Below are 17,828 nucleotides of genomic sequence, written 5' to 3' on the forward strand. Positions count from 1 at the left end.
GTGGCGAAATGCTTGTGGTTCTAGTTGACAGTGCAGTAATATCTGACAAGTAATCTAACAATTCCCCAACAACTACCTAATGCACACAAATCTAAAAGGGAGGAATGGATATGTACACTACCGTTCAAAAGTTTGGGGTCACTTAGAAATGTCCTTGTTTTTGAAAGAAAAGCAATTTTTTTGTCCATTAATATAACATCAAATTGATCAGAAATACAGTGTAGACATTGATAATGTTGTAAATGACTATTGTAGCTGGAAACGGCTGATTTATGGAATATCTACACAGGCGTACAGATGCCCATTATCAGCAACCATCACTCTCCTGTGTTCCAATGACACGTTGTGTTAGCTAATCCAAGTTTATAATTTTAAAATGCTAAATGATCATTAGAGAACCCTTTTGCAATTATGTTAGCACAGCTGAAAACTGTTGTACTGATTAAAGCAGCAATAAAACTGGCCACCTTTAGTCTAGTTGAATATCTGGAGCATCAGCATTTCTGGTTTTGATTAAAGGCTCAAAATGTCCAGAAACAAAGTACTTTCTTCTGAAACTCATCAATCTATTCTAGTTCTGAGAAATGAAGGCTATTCCATGCGAGAAATTGCCAAGAAACTGAAGATCTCGTACAACTCCCTTCACAGAACAGCCCAAACTGGCTCTAACCAGAATAGAAGGAGTGGGAGGCCCCGGTGCACAACTGAGCAAGAGGACAAGTACATTAGTGTCTAGTTTGAGAAACAGACGCCTCAAGTCCTCAACTGGCAGCTTCATTAAATAGTACCCGCAACACCAGTCTCAACGTCAACAGTAAAGAAATGACTCTGGGATGCTGGCCTTCTAGCCATGCTGGCCTTCTGTACAGACCTCGCCTTCTGGATGGTAGCGGGGTGAACAGACAGTGGCTTGGGAGGTTGTTGTCCTTGATTATCTTTTTGTCCTTCCTGTGACATCAGGTGCAGTAAGTGTCTTGGAGGGCAGGTAGTTGTTCCCAGTGATGCGTTGTGCAGACCGCACAACCCTCTGGAGAGCCCTGCTGTTGAGGGGGGTGCAGTTGCCGTACCAGGCAGTGATACAGCCCGACAGGATGCTCTCGATTGCGCATCTGTAAAAGTCTGTCAAGGTTTTAGGTGACAAGACAAATTTCTTCAGCCTCCTGAGGTTGAAGAGGCACGGTTGCCCCTTCACCACACGGTCTGTGTGGGTAGACCATTTCAGTTTGTCTGTGATGTGTACGCCGAGAAACTTTTAAAAAACTTTCCACCTTCTCCACTATTGTCCCGTCTATGTGGATAGGGGGTTGCTCCCTCTGCTGTTTCCTGAAATCCACGATCATCTCCTTTGTTTTGTTGACGTTGAGTGAGAGGTTGTTTTGCTGACACCACACTCCAAGTGCCCTCACAAGTCTCGCCGTTGTTGGTAATCAAGCCCAATTAGCCCAATACTGTGTCGTCTGCAAACTTGATGATTGTGTTGGAGGTGTGCATGCCCACGAAGTCATGGGTGAACAGGGAGTACATAAGGGTGAGTGAGCACCCTTGTGGAGCCCCAGTGTTGAGGAGCAGCGAAGCAGAAATGTTTCCTACCTTCACCACCTGGGGGCCGCCCATCAGAAAGTCCAGGACCCAATTGCACAGCGCGGGGTTGAGACTAAAGGTCGGCCGATTAATTAGGTCCGATTTCAAGTTTTCATAACAATCGGAAATCTGTATTTTTTTTTTACATTAGATTTTTTACACCTTTATTTAACTAGGCAAGTCAGTTAAGAACACGTTCTTATTTTCAATGACGGCCTAGGAACGGTGGGTTAACTGCCTTGTTCAGGGGCAGAACGACTGTCGTTGCTCCAACGTGTACCTAACCAGAAACATTTAAATCAATACACAGAAACCTGCAAATTTAGCTAAAAGAAATCCAGGTTAGCAGGCAATATTAACCAGGTGAAAATGTGTCACTTCTCTTGCGTTCATTGCACGCAGAGTCAGGGTATATGCAACAGTTTGGGCCGCCTGGCTCGTTCAGAACTAATTTGCCAGAATTGTATGTAATTATGACATAACATTGAAGGTTGTACAATGTAACAGCAATATTTAGACTTAGGGATGCCACCTATTAGATAAAATACGGAACGGTTCCGTATTTCACTGAAATAATAAACGTTTTGTTTTCGAAATGATAGTTTCCGGATTCGACCATATTAATGACCAAAGGCTCGTATTTCTGTGTGTTATTATGTTATAATTAAGTCTATGATTTGATATTTGACAGAGCAGTCTGACTGAGCGGTGGTAGGCAGCAGCAGGCTCGTAAGCATTCATTCAAACAGCACTTTTGTGCGTTTTGCCAGCAGCTCTTCACTGTGCTTCAGGCATTGCGCTACTTATGACTTCAATCCTATCAACTCCCAAGATTAGGCTGGTGTAAAGGATGTGAAATGGCTAGCTAGTTAGCGGGGTGCGCGCTAATAGCGTTTCAAACGTCACTCGCTCTGAGACTTGGAGTGGTTGTTCCCCTTGCTCTGCATGGGTAATGCTGCTTCGAGGGTGGCTGTTGTCGATGTGTTCCTGATTTGAGCCCAGGTAGCGGCGAGGAGAGGGACGGAAGCTATACTGTTACACTGGCAATACTAAAGTGCCTATAAGAACATCTAATAGTCAAAGGTACATGGAATACAAATGGTATAGAGAGAAATAGTCCTATAAATACTATAACTACAACCTAAAACCTCTTACCTTGGAATATTGAAGTGTTATGTTAAAAGGAACCACCAGCTTTCACATGTTCTCATGTTCTGAGCAAGGAACTTAAACGTTAACATTTTTACATGGCACATATTGCACTTTTACTTTCTTCTCCAACACTTTATTTATGCATGTTTCATTATTTATTCGAGGCTAAATTGATTTTTATTGATGTATTATATTAAGTTAAAATAAGTGTTCATTCAGTATTGTTGTAATTGTCATTATTACAAATAAAAATTGAAAAAATTGGCAGATTAATCGGTATCTGCTTTTTTTTGGTCCTCCAAGAATTGCTATCGGTATCGGAGTTGAAAAATCATAATCGGTCGACCTCTAGTTGAAACCCAGGGCCTCCAGTTTAATGATGAGCTTGGAGGGTACTATGGTGTTAAATGCTGAGCTGTAGTCAGTAAACAGCATTCTTACATAGGTATTCCTCTCGTCCAGATGGGATAGGGCAGTGTGCAGTGTGATTGCGATGTTGGGGTGGTTTGCAAACTGAAGTGGGTCTAGGGTGGCAGGTAAAGTGGAGGCGATATGATCCTTGACAGGTCTCTCAAAGCACTTCAGGATGACAGAAGTGTGTGCTAGGGATGGTAGTAATTTAGTTCAGTTACCTTCTTGGGTACAGGAACAATGGTGGCCATCTTGAAGCATGTGGGGACAGCAGACTGGGATAGGGAGCATTTGAATATGTCCATAAACACACCAGCCAGCTGGTCTGCAGCCTTGCGAGGGTTAACACGTTTGAATGGCTTACTCACAATGGCCACTGAGAAGGATAGCCCACAGTCCTTGGTAGCGGGTGCGTCAGTGGCGCTGTATTATCCTCAAAGCGGGCAAAGATGGTGTTTGTGTGAATGTAAGCGAGATGTCGGTGTCCGTAACGTGGCTGGTTTTCTTTTTGTAGACAGTGTTTTCCTGTAGACCCGGTCTATGTGTCTGAGCCGTTGAATTGCGACTCCACTTTGTCCCTATACTGACATTTCGCTTGTTTGATTGCCTTGCAGAGGGAATAACTACACTGTTTATGTATTTCGTCCATATTCCCAGTTAAGTTAAGTTTGCGTGAATGCCGCCATCCATCCATGGTTTCTGGTTAGGGTAGGTTTTAACCTTTCTAGGGTAGGGGGCAGTATTTTGACATCCGGATGAAAAGCATGCCCAAATTAAACTGCCTGTTACTCAGGCCCAGAAGCTAGGATATGCATGGTAGTATTGGATAGAAAACACTCAAGTTTCCAAAACTGTTAAAATAATGTATGTGAGTATAACAGAACCGATATGGCACTCGAAAACATGAGGAAGATCCATCCAGGAAGTGGCATTCTTTTGAATTGAGTGTTTTTCATTGAAAGCATATCCACCATATAAATGGATGGGACCTGGATTGCAGTTCCTATGGCTTCCACTAGATGTCAACAGTCTTTAGACATTGTTTCAGGCTTTTATTCAGAAAAATTTGTAAGAATGACAACATTTTCTGAGTGGTCGCTCGAATGAACAAGAGCGTTTGCGCCAGCGACCGGGAGCACTCACCCCATCCTTTTTCTTTTGTATTGAGTACGCTATTGTCCAGTTTCGACTAACTTTACCGGTACTATTTGGATCTATTCGTCTGCCTGTTGTGACCGCCATTGAGCCAGTGGATTACTGAACAAAACGCGCCAACAAAACAGAGTTTTTTGGATATAAAGAGGGACTTTATCGAACAAAACAAACATTTATTGTGTAACATGGAGTCTTGTGGGTGCAAATATGAAGATCATCAAAGGTAAGTGATTAATTGTATCGCTATTTCTGACTTTCGTGACTAATCTACTTGGCTGGAAAATGTTTGCATGCTTTTGTAAGCGGGGCGCTATCCTCAGATAATCACATGGTATACTTTCACCGTAAAGCCTTTTTTAAATCTGACACAGCGGCTGGATTAACAAGAAGTTAAGCAGAAGAAGTCAGCAGACAAGCAAACCAGTCGTGATGGATCGGCGGGCTGCTGTGTCGACAAAGGGTCCAGGCCGAATGGCAAGAGAGGTTGGGTAGTTGGTGTTCTTCGTTTTCTAGCCAAGAGATGGGCCTAGCTCGAGCCTAACTGGTGCTTGCTCCTGGACAAGGGCGATAGCGAGTACAAAATAGCCATCTCTGGTAGCAGCTGCAGCTTGCTGGGCGGAGCTATCTGAGGCATCCTAGGGGTGTAAAATAATGGTCCAGAGCATATTGACATGCATAAAGCAATCGCAGGTGTTGAGAACGGGTAAGACAACAATGGGAGATGTAGTGGGGAACAAAAAGCAGTCCGATATGCTCAGGGCTGATATCAAGAGATGGGCGAGCTGTGCAGACTGGCAGGTGGATATGCTCAGGGCTGATATCGCGCTGTGCAGACTGGCAGGTATTATCCGGGCTAAAGCGGCTGGTGTCTGAGCTAAAAGGTAAATGCCATTAGCAGTGGCTAACAATGACTAAATAACTAGTAGCTAATTATCGGGCTAGCTTCTTATGGCGGTTCCAGTTATAAGGTCTAATTGCATACCACATTGGGTGAGGCAGGTTGCAGGAAGGTATATTTAATCAGAAAATGAAAAAAAAAGAGATTGAAATGTATACAAAAAATGAAGAAAAAAAACAGAATATTTACACGAGACAAAAACAAACAAGTCTTTCCATCTTGGATATCTTGATGAGAGGCAAGGATCATGGTAGAGACCCCTGGTGTCCAACAGTGATACACCATACTGACTGAGGCCATTATTTTATTTCATGCTCTCCATTTAATTGCCTTTCAAAATCAACAAATCCAAATCTTGTATAAAGCAGAACAAGCCTCCGTCGTGTTCATTAGGCATGGAACAGAAGAATACCAATTGAAACAGGGAGGGACTCATTTTAATTTGCAAAATGTTTTTTGATGCGTGCCATAATGAACATGACCCAGCTATCTTTTGCTTACCTGTGTGTATTCGTGTGTGTCGAACAAGCTGGCTGGGCTTTTTAAACGTCTTGCCACAGTGCTGACAGCTGTTGGTGAATCCACTCCGATCGATATTCTTCTTGTAGTTTCTGGAATTCGAACTGAGTGGCCTGACGGAAAAAACAAGTGCAGAGAAACAGAAATCAACCCAATGTGGAAACAGTCTTTGGTCAGGTTGTTCTTTTGAAACACAATTTAACTGGTGGTCCTCCAAATGAAAAATAGCAAACAGAAAGACACAGGGAGATAGGAGCACTCAATACACTTAGTAATGTGTTGCTAAACAAGCACTTTGGACAACAGTATCAATCAACCCGAGACACTCTGTGCTACTGTCCCCTCGCTCTCTAACCTCATCTTGACGTGGGTCTTGGTGTGCTCCTTGAGCTGGCCCGCCATCTTGAACTCCTTGCTGCAGGTCTTGCAGGTGTACACCTTGGCCCCAGACAGCTCTTTGCGATGCTCCTCCAGATGCAGCATGAGCTGACTGTGGAGAATGAACTCGTCGCCACACTCTGTACAGATCAGATTCTAGAGGACAAAGGGAAAGAACAGAGGGGGGGAAAGAAATGAGAAGATGAGGTCACAGACAAGAGGAGGATGGAGAAGGACCACAATTCAGAAGACACGCATGAGTCGATCATACAAACGTCTTTGCGGTTTAGAAAGTTGTCACCTATATAAATGATATGCATTATCATTATTATTATGAGGATGGTTGTGACCTGATGTGAAAACGTCCACAGATGTTTATTGATTAATTGAATTAATAAGATAATTAATAGTAGACTAATCCACCAGCTACAAATTACATTTTTAGCTTCGATAAAAAACATATTTCCCAGCAGATTCAAGACAATCACATTTTTAAAATATGTTTCAATGGGTTCAATCATATCACTGATTGACAAACCTCCTCCTTCTCATGCAGCATGATATGGGACTTGAGACTGGCCACGCGGGAGAACTTCTTATGGCACACCGGGCAGGTGGGGTTCGAGGTGGCATGTGTGGACTTGTGGAGCATGAGGTTGAACTCCACGTTAAACGTCTGAGCACACTGGTCGCACCGGTGAAGCTGGAAGGGAGGAAGAGAGAAAAGGCAGTTCATGAGTGAGTAAGTGAGCGAGTGTGCGCAAGTGAGTGACTGTGTGGGCTGCAGGTAGCCTAGTGGTTAAGAGTGTTGGGCCAGTAACCAAAATCACCAAGCAGAGTGGGTGAAAAATCTTCCGATGTGCCCTTGCAAGGCACTTAACCCTTATTGATCCTGTAAGTCAACCTGGATAGGACAGTCTGCTAAATGACATAAAAGTTTTAAAAAATTGTGAATGAGTAACTGAGTCCTACAATAACAGTCAAGCCAGTACATTTTCTCTTATATTATAATTTTCAGGTAAATGCCAGTTGGTCTGTTTGGCTGAAGGTCTTATTTCCTGGGTATATTTCTAATATATTTATTTCTTCAATAACTCTGTGTCAGTTGCATTTGCTTTCTAGTGCCACTACATTTCCCTCATACACTGGGCTATTTGTCGTAAGAGGATGTTCCCTCGGTCTGTCTGACTGTTTGCTCACTGCCCTGCAAAGAGGCTCTCCCACTCTGACAGCTGAATAATGAATAGTAAACACAAACTTAAATCCACTCATACTGTATCTCTGTGGACAAGCTACAACTGTCATCTGAGGACAACTCATCCGTGTGTCAGGCAGAAACATCAGTAAAAGGACTAGGCCTATATGCTGGTACTTTTTGGGGTTCTTCACCTTAATCAACAATGGATGTAACGTATATCTAATGTTTTCACATCCAGCACACCATTCATACATATACAAAATCAATCATGTGAATGAAGGACATTTCTATCCATATCAAATGAGATCATTAAGGTAGGTCTGTACTAGCCCGGTCCCAGATGGGTTTATGCTTTTGCTTACTCCATTGTCAAGCTAAACATTGGCATGACAATTCCATAAGGAGTTGGCGAAAGAGACAGTCTGGAAAGACCTAGCCTGGGTGCCAGTGTTGTGTCAGACAGCCTCGTCTGGCCCTTTGCACTATGCTTGCCTTGTCGTTGGCCTCATGGTCGCGCTGGTGCCTCTGTAGCTGGCTCTCAGTGGTGAAGCTCTGGGAGCAGACAGTGCACTTGTTGTCCTTGGAATCCCCATGGCTGTTGTCCTGCTTGGCTCCAGATATACCCTCTGTTGGCAAAGAGAGAGGGAGACAAAGACACTCATATTACCATGGTGTTCATAATTAGGTTACTTAAATGGTACCTGCAATTTCCTAATGTTTTGGTCCACCAGCCTATTTCCCAGCAGATTTAGGATTTGCAGGGTTCTCTCAAGGATTTTTTTTAACAGGGTGGTGCTGCTATGTATGGAAACGGGGAGACCCGGAGGGGGGCAGCTTTTGAACAACTGCAACTGCCATTTCATGTAATCTAGAGAAAATAATGGCCTTATATGATAACACAGTTTTAAAATATATTTATATATATTTACATAGTGGTGCAGCCAGTCCACAAGGTGGCACAGCGCCTCTTACAGTCTTTGGGGAAAACCCTGGGTTTGTATGCATTTTTCAGTCTGATTGATGTGTGGAAAGGAGATATTTCAAACTAAACTAATCCAAATAACAAACAGACAAGCAAAGTAATAGCCTAATAATCACATTTATTGTAATTTTCATACCTAAACTAAAAAGAAGGTTAAGACAAGATGGTAGGGGCGACAGGTAGCCTAGTGGTTAGAGCGTTGGACTAGTAACCGAAAGGTTGCAAGATTGAATCTCCGAACCAACAAGGTAAAAATCTGTCAACAAGGCAGTTATCCCACTGTTCCTAGGCCATCATTGAAAATAAGAATTTGTTCTTAACCAACCCCTTGGTACTAGCCTAATCTTTCAATGTTTGCAAATCTGAAGGGTCTGGATAGGTAGCCTACGCAGTGCAGTGGTGATGCGACCACCATATTGATACATCAGACTGACTTTACAGATCTGCAAACATTGAAGGATTAGGGCGAGGGGCACAGGCTACAGAGCAAATATGGAGTGCAGTTTCAACAGTACGCACAACGCTCAAAATTATTTGTTATTTAAGTCTATGAAATTAGTGAACACCAGGGGCCACATGAAATGTCAGGGACCGAATTTGAATATCAGGGGGACGAGGAGTTCTTTCTGGATTGGGCCTACTTTTAATGACAACTGTTGCACTCAACTTGGTCATTTTGTGTATATATATAGGCCTGTATATTTTCTGGAACTACTACATGTGCCCAGCTCATTGATATAAAATTAGAGGTACACAAGTTGTTTTTGAAAGAGGTCACTGTAATTATATCTACAGACATTGCGCATATTGCATGTAATGATCATATGAGCAGGTCATATGTCATGGTGGTAGTAGGCTACAACATCACGTGACTCCAAGTTTACTGTGACATTATGGTTTTTCTATCAATATTTGCACATAAAAGGGTTTCCAACCACAATTGACCCAAAAATATCCCACCTTGTCTAGCGTATTTTGTTTCGTCAACATTGATTTTGAACCATTTCATGTGTCTGAAGGTATGAACTCTGCCTTCCTGGCGTGCCCGGAGAGCAAATCAAGTGCACTATAGGCCTAACTCTGACCAATCGGATGGCTAAGATTACAGTGTCTGCAGTAACATAGCAGGCGTAAAAGTAAGCTACAGAAAAGTCGATACTGTGAGATTTCAAAACTTTTAAAGACATTACTTGAGACTGTCAACAAATACATCACAGAGCTGATGTTTTTGAGTGAGTCCTTGTTTTTACTCCGCACTGTCAACACCTTATATTCAACACTTTTATAAGACATAAAATGTGGGTTCTTCCTTACTTCCACTACAACCAGCACTAAGTTGTAATGAATGACTAGGAAAGTGTATCGATAGGCTTGCATTATTATTAGCGGCTTGGGTCTTTATTTTTTATATCATGGAATATTTCACTCTGTTCATAGGAGTAACATGAATTTGTGCATGAAGCGGACATAATGCGGTGTGACTCGAGTTTCAGCATCAACTGGAAGACTGTCACTTTTTGGTCAGTGTCATAGGAGGAAAGGGAGTGTAGGGACGTTGAAAGGCAGACCCTCAGTCTTCTGCCCTCTCTTTCTCTCTCTCCACTGAGACTGACCAGATGCAGGCACCATCAGCCCAGTAAATTAAAAAATACAATTATTGAAATGTATGCTCACTCAGCTGTACCTCACAAGTAATACAACTACTGACTATTACTGGTGTGATCCTATAACTTACCTCAAATGTTGAAATATAAATATATATACTTTTTTTATTTTTTTTAAATGGTCCAAACAACAATGCATTGACAGGGCAATTCAAGCAATGCGGTGACAATATATTGGGCCTATAGGCTAGTGCACGAACCTTATTACTACAGTACCGTTTTTAAAACGTTAATGTTGCATAGGCTTACTTTTAAGTCATGTTCAAAACAAATCTGAGCGATAGATCTCACCTTGCATTTTGACACAGAAATGGTTGGTGAACACTGCACCAAACAAACCCACTGAATATTACTGGTGTGTAATCATCAAACTGTTGAACGAAAACTAGCGTTTCTATTGGACCGGTCAGCAAATAGGGATGGACGTACCTGAATCTGACCAATAGAAACGCTAGTTTTCTAGGAGTAATGATTACACACCTGATGGCCTAGCTGGTTGGAGTAAATTTAAAAAAAAGTAACCTTTATTTAACTAGGCAAGTCATTTTTACGCTAACTAGTTACCTTGGACGAGTTAGTAGGCTGTCGAAACTAAACATGACAAAATACCCTAACCTGTACTATAGCTAGCTCTTGTCTAACGTTATTACTCTTACGATACTAGCTAACTACCAATTGACTTAATTCTGGCATAGGGATATTCTTCGTTTTTTTTTATTACACCTAGCCAAGACAATTTGCAGCTGGAGTGCATTGTTTCTCTGTGCTGTTAGCTTGCTAGCTCAGGTGTATCTAGCTAGCAACAAACTTAGCCACATGCAGAAAACCCATTCACTTCTGATCACTCGACTTGGACGCTAACTAGCTAAACTAATGTTGGTTAGCTAGTTAACGGTTGTATTATAAGTCGCACATGTGGATATCGTATCGAGCTGCAGCGAACCGAGAGAGACTGGATGCTGAAACACTACTTTCCTGATGGTTTGGCTAGTTGAGTGACATCTAGCTAGCGGTCTTCTCGCATACACAAATTAAAAACAAAGGCTAGCCTGTTAGCCAAACACCAACATGCTAACACATGAGTCAGAAAACCACTAACTGACGTTACCTAGCCAAATACCCTATATTTGACGGGGCACCACGAGAGCTGTTGCCTCACCGAAGAGTAAATTAGACTGAATCGGGATAAGTAGAGCCACCGAAATGTTATTAATATCATTCCGCCTCAATCACCACTTTACAGCACAAAGCAATGGTCACCCGCAATACTATATCCGGGGACTATATACACTATATTCAAGTGAGTTTATCTCAGCTACCCAACAGCTTGTCCATTCATTATGAACTTGTGTAAACAGCATGGTCGCTGCCTTTTTTATTCGTGACATTTTGGAACTGATTACCTGTTCCGTCGTTGGTTTTATCCCTCAGTTTGCGAGGCCGGCCCCGCGGCATAGTTCCAGGTTTCAGGGCGGGTGTACTGTGAACGATTTGGGTTTCAAAATGGCGACTGCCTCACGACGAGCACCTCGCGGACACAGAAATCAGCGAACACATGAACACTTCAGTGCGGTAGTAGTGCACGTCGAGCTAGGCTACTTGTTGTGAGGCTCTGATGCATGGAGGAGGGAGACATCTAGCGTATATGTATGTGCATTGTCTAAAGGAGGAGCATGAGCGTCATCAAATTCTTTATAAGAATAGGGAATAAAGTATTTTTTTTACATTTTATGTCCATTGACAGCATACAATTACGACTTTTATAAAGGAGGCACAATTCCTTTTCGAAATCATGCAAGAAAAAACAATATTGGGCTACTATATGATGGGGGAAGGCAACATTGAAGCATTCATACATGTATTGAGATGTAAACTCAGCAAAAAAAAGAAACGTCTTGAGTTTATTTTCAGCGAACGTACATGTGTAAATATTTGTATGGACATAAGATTCAACAACTGAGACATAAACTGAACAAGTTCCACAGACATGTGACTAACAGAAATGGAATAATAAGTCCCTGAACAAAATCAATATCTGGTGTGGCCACCAGCTGCATTAAGTACTGCAGTGCATCTCCTCCTCATGGAATGCACCAGAGTTGCCAGTTCTTGTTATGAGATGTTACCCCACTCTTCCACCAAGGCACCTGCAAGTTCCCGGACATTTCTGTGGGTGAATGGCCCTAGCCCTCACCCTACGATCCAACAGGTCACAGACGTGCTCAATGGGATTGAGATACAGGCTATTCGCTGGCCATGGCAAATCACGCACAGAACAAGCAGTATGGCTGGTGGCATTGTCATGCTGGAGGGTCATGTCAGGATGAGCCTGCAGGAAGGGTACCACATGAGGGAGGAGGGTGTCTTCCCTGTAACGCACAGCGTTGAGATTGCCTGCAATGATAACAAGCTCAGTCCGATGATGCTGTGACACACCGCCCCAGATCATGACGGACCCTCCACCTCCTAATCGATCCCGCTCCAGAGTACAGGCCTCGGTGTAACGCTCATTCCTTCGACGAAAAACCAAATTCGACCATCACCCCTGGTGAGACAAAACCGCTACTCGCCAGAGAAGAGCACTTTTTGCCAGTCCTGTCTGGTCCAGTGACGGTGGGTTTGTGCCCATAGGCAACGTTGTTGCCGGTGATGTCTGGTGAGGACCTGCCTTACAACAAGGCCTACAAGCCCTCAGTCCAGCCTCTCTCAGCCTATTGTGGACAGTCTGAGCACTGATGGAGGGATTGTGCGTTCCTGGTGTAATTCGGGCAGTTGTTGTTGCCATCCTGTACCAGTCCCGCAGGTGTGATGTTCAGATGTACCGATCCTGTGCAGGTGTTGTTACACGTGGTCTGCCACTGCGAGGATGATCAGCTGTCTGTCCTGTCTCCCTTAGGCGTCTCACAGTAAGGACATTGCAATTTATTGCCCTGGCCATATCTGCAGTCATCATGCCTCCTTGCAGCATGCCTAAGGCATGTTCACGCAGATGAGCAGGGACCCTGGGCATCTTTCTTTTAATGTTTTTCAGAGTCAGTTGGAAGGCCTTTTTAGTGTCCTAAGTTGTCATAACTGTGACCTTAATTGCCTACCCTCTGTAAGCTTTTAGTGTCTTACAGGTGCATGTTCATTAATTGTTTATGGTTCATTGAACAAGCATCGGAAACAGTGTTTAAACCCTTTACAATGAAGATCTGGGAAGTTATTTGGATTTTTACCTTTGAAAGACAGGGATTACCTTTGAAAGACAGGGTCCTGAAAAAGGGACGTGTTTATATAGGGATTGATTGTTTATATATATATTAGGGATTGATTGTTTATATATTAAGGGTATGTGTGACAAGGAATATGTACCTGTTCATAGTTGTTTATTAGGAACAGAAACTATATTAATTATCGGATGCTGTGAAACAAACAAAAATTGTCTGTCATTGTATGTTGTCATTACGATCGCCGCCTAACCTTGTTGTATTCCCCCTTTCCATCTTCAAAGGGACCAGAATGGAAATAAGCTGTTAAACTGTATTGTGTTATCCTTGGTAATTTTCTTAAATTGTATGTGGAGGCGGCACCAGCTGGAGCGCCCTTATGTATGGATTTTTCAAATTGTCAAATTCAATCAATCAATCAACGGTCTCTATGTGACCTGGCACAGTAAAATAGGTTTCAAAAGTTACTGGCTAGAGAGGTATACTACGAAAGAAGCTATATTTCCTCAGGCGTTTATAAAGCTAGCCATCTTCATGTAGCTTCACATTCCCACTCAGCCTGTTCTACGACGGTGAATATTGCTCATCAGCCTGCCGCTTGCAACTGGGTGCGCATGTCGCACGTGGCTGGTCGAACTCTGTTCTACACAATATAAATATAATTACTATTGTGATGCATAGTTGCCATGGTAATTGTCAATATCCAGTCAATGAACGTTATGGACAAGGTACTAATACTACAGATTCAAAATTGGCCAACAAATGCTTACATCGTTCTCATTATGACAGCATGATCTCCCAAGCAACTATGGCATTCCAAACACACAAAAAATGGAAATAATTGTTTTTATTATTTAACCTTCATTTTATCAGGGAGTCATACTGAGATCAAGGTCTATTTTACAGAATTAAATAGATTACAGAAAATACACACATCAAAATATCAATACAAAATGCAAGCAGAAAGAAAAACATGGTCATGAAAAAAAAAAACATTAATCAGTAACAAGGTCCTCAAATTTAAAAACACTTTGAAGATTGTTCCATAGATAAGGTGCAAGAAAACTAAAAGCTGATTTTCCTAACTCAGTAGAGACCAAAGGAATATCCAGAATTAGCCATCCCTGAGACCTTGCGTGGTAACTCCTACTGTATGTCCAAAGTTTAGTAATGATGTTAGGTACAGTGGGATTTTATAAAATGGCTTTAGAAATTAAAACACAGCAAGGTATCAACCTAAGTGACATCAATGAGGGCCAACCAACTTTTTGTTAGAGAATGCAGTGATGAGTACTAAAATTGTTGCCCGTAATAAAGTGCAGTGCGCTATGATAAACTGCATCTAACAGCTTTAATGAAGTGGCAGCTGACTTCATATAGATGATGTCGCCGTAGTCTAGGACTGATAGGAACGTCGACTGAATCATCTACTTTCTACTATTTAGATAGAGGCAGGACCTATTTGTTTAGAAGAAGCCCATTTGTGTTCTCAGCTTCTTAACTAACTTATCAATATGCTTTTTAAAAGACAGCTTTTCATCTATCCAGATGCCCAGATATTTGTAATCACAGACACAATCCATATGGACACCATCCAAAGTACTTATGCTTAAATCATCAGACTTGTTTTTTTGGTGCTCTAGAGAACAACATATACTTAGTTTTACCTGCACTCAGTACAAGTCCAGATTTCAATTTTTACAGAAAAGTCAATATTGTTAATGTGAACAGTAAAAAGTACAGGACTGAGAATCAACCCATGAGGGACACCTTTTGTAATATCCTGGAAAGCTGATTTAATACCATCAGTAGCAATACATTCTGTCCGTCAAAAACCTCTGAATTAGCAGTGAATGATCAACAGTATCAAAAGCCTTTGACAGGTCAATGAAGAGGGCAGCACAATGTTGCCTTTTATCCATACAGTTAAACACATCATGTATAACCAGGAAAGCAGCAGAGATCTGGTCTAAAACCTGTCTGATGTACATTTAGAATACATTTCAAAGATAAGAAAGATCTTAGCTGAGAATTAATCAGGGATTCTAATATTTTAGCTAGTCAAGAAAGTTTAGAAATAGGCCGATAATTATTTAGGTCACAAGGGTCACCGCCTTTGTGAAGGGGGAGTACATGGGCCGCCTTCCAAACCTTGAGGATAGCACCAGATATAATCAACAGATTAAAAACATGGGTTAATGATTCAGCAATCGGGGTGCAAAGCATCACTTATGCCAATCTTCTCAGTTATGATGTCAGAGACAGACAGGACTAGCTTAGGCAGGGAAAATGAGGAATCTACACTTCGGTACATAAACTGTTATTTAAAATGTAGAAGGATCACCAGCAGAGTGAGAGATAGAGATTAAAAAGTAGCTTAATTTAGCTTTCTTAATCAAGACAATACAGTTGAAGTCGCAATTGTACATGCACTTAAGTTGGAGTCATTAAAACTCATTTTTAAACCACCCCTCAAATTTCTTGTTAACAAACTATACTTTTGGCAAGTCGGTTAGGACATCTACTTTGTGCATGACACAAGTAATTTTTCCAACAATTGTTTACAGACAGATTATTTTACTTATAATTCACTGTATCACAAGTCCGGTGGATCAGAAGTTTACATACACTAAGTTTACTGTGCCTCTGGAAAATTCCAGAAAATTATGTCATGGCTTTAGAAGCTTCTGATAGGCTAATTGACATCATTTGAGTCAATTGGAGGTGTACCTGTGGATGTATTTCAAGGCCTGCCTACAAACTCAGTGCCTCTTTGCTTGACATCATGGGGAAATCAAAAGATATTAGCAAAGACCTCAGAAAACCAATTGGATACCTCCACAAGTCTTGTTCATCCTTGGGAGCAATTTCCAAACACCTGAAGGTACCACGTTCATCTGTACAAACAAAAGTACGCAAGTATAAACATCATGGGACCACGCAGCCGTCATACCGTTCAGGAAGGAGACACGTTCTGTCTCCTAGAGATGATCGTACTTTGGTGTGAAAAGTGCAAATCAATCTCAGAACAACAGCAAAGGTCCTTGTGAAGATGCTGGAGAAAACAGGTACAAAAGTATCTATATCCACAGTAAAACGAGTCCTATATCGACATAACCTGAATGGCCGCTCAGCAAGGAAGAAGCCACTGCTCCAAAACCGCCATAAAAAAGCCAGACTACGGTTTGCAACTGCACATGGGGACAAAGTGTCAGGATTTGGCCAGGGTTGTTCCGGTCTTTGGTCACTAGATGCCCCCATTGTGCTTTTTGACCCTTCTGCTTTCCCTTGTTCCCTGTTATTATTTGCACCTGTGCCTCGTTTCCCCTGATTGTATTTAAACCCTTAGTTTTCCTCAGTTCTTTGCTCTGTGTTTGTATGTTAGCACCCAGCCCTAGTATGCTGTGAACTTTTGTTGCTCCCGTTGGACTAGCTTGTGGAATTCTGTTTTTGTTCTTGTTTATACATTTTTGAGTATCCTTTGAGGTTTTTTCATGCTATACCTACCACCCTGTGGATTTACCTTTTTGTCTTGGAGGATTACCTTTGTTCTCGTGGAATTACTTTTGACGTTGTGGAGTTATATTTTGCCTGAAGGACTTTCCTTTTTTACTTTATTAAATACTCCAATCAAGTACTGCTGTGTCTGCCTCATCTTCTGGGTCCTGCCTACTATTCGTGGTTCAGTTGGTTAAGTGACTGTTTCTCACTCCGGAGACCCGGGTTCGTTACCGGGTCCTGACAGAAACACAGAGCCCCCCACATCGGCTGGAACGATGAGGCGCTCACGGTGTGCTTTCTGAAGGGCCTTTCCGACACTATCCAAGATGAACTGGCCACTCGGGAACCACCGGACAATCTCGAGTCCCTGATCAAGTTGGCCTCACGCATTGACCAGCGTCTGAGAGAGAGAGAGAACTCAACCGTAGACCTCTAGCCCCTATCAGTCCCAGCTCCGAGTCCCCACCTTTATCCTCGCTGGCTCCACCGGAACCCATGCAGATTGGACGCATCTCCCAGGCTGAGAGAGACCACCGGATGAGGGAGCGACGCTGTCTATATTGCGGCAAACCGGGCCATTTCCGTTCCACGTGTCCCGGGCTCCAGGGAAAGGCTCTGTCCCGTGCAGACCGGGGGGAACTGTAACGGGAAACATAACCTCCTCCCATCCGTCCAACTCCCGTCTGCTCATTCCAGTCACCCTTTCCTGGGACAACCACAAGCTTCACCTTCAAGCCTTGGTAGTCTCTGGAGCCGCAGGTAACTTCATGGATGGTGTCTGGGCGAAGGAGAATGGCGTTCCCTCTGAACCTCTAAGTGACCCCTTGAGGGTTACTACATTGGATGGAAGCCCTTTGGGATCTGGACTTGTCACTCATGTCACTACCTCCTTGCGACTTTCAGTTTCCAACACCAGGAATTGATGAACTTTCATCTGATCTCCTGTTCCGAGTTCCCTCTCGTCCTTGGATACCCCTGGCTTCACAGCCATAACCCTCACATCGACTGGTCTGTGGGCACTATCAAGCAGTGGGGTCCTACGTGCCAAGCTACTTGTATTTTCCCGAGTTCTACTTCCGAGTCTTTAGAATCCATCGACCTGTCCCGAGTTCCCGAGTGTTACCATGACCTCAAACTGGTATTTAGCAAACAGAGGGCCACCATGCTACCACCCCATAGA

General features: G+C 42.7%; 1 protein-coding gene across 3 annotated transcripts in view; it reads right to left on the reverse strand.

The window, feature by feature from the left end:
• LOC112223129 (zinc finger protein 236) overlaps positions 1 to 11,535 on the reverse strand; it is a 109,709-nt gene extending 98,174 nt beyond the window's left edge. For 2 of the 3 annotated variants that reach the window (XM_024386108.2, XM_024386107.2), the window contains exons 1-5: positions 11,342 to 11,535; positions 7,785 to 7,918; positions 6,633 to 6,797; positions 6,072 to 6,250; positions 5,699 to 5,829 (exon numbers count right to left, since the gene is read on the reverse strand). In XM_024386108.2, coding sequence (XP_024241876.1) covers positions 5,699 to 5,829; positions 6,072 to 6,250; positions 6,633 to 6,797; positions 7,785 to 7,918; positions 11,342 to 11,393 — 661 coding nt within the window. In that variant the 5' untranslated portion in view covers positions 11,394 to 11,535. Of the gene's footprint in view, positions 1 to 5,698; positions 5,830 to 6,071; positions 6,251 to 6,632; positions 6,798 to 7,784; positions 7,919 to 11,046; positions 11,132 to 11,341 lie in introns of those variants that run through there. The other variant, XM_042304463.1, reaches the window with a different exon arrangement.
• Positions 11,536 to 17,828: the final 6,293 nt, after the last annotated feature.

This window comes from Oncorhynchus tshawytscha, linkage group LG23, assembly GCF_018296145.1.
Source record: "Oncorhynchus tshawytscha isolate Ot180627B linkage group LG23, Otsh_v2.0, whole genome shotgun sequence".
Classification (NCBI taxonomy): domain Eukaryota; kingdom Metazoa; phylum Chordata; class Actinopteri; order Salmoniformes; family Salmonidae; genus Oncorhynchus; species Oncorhynchus tshawytscha.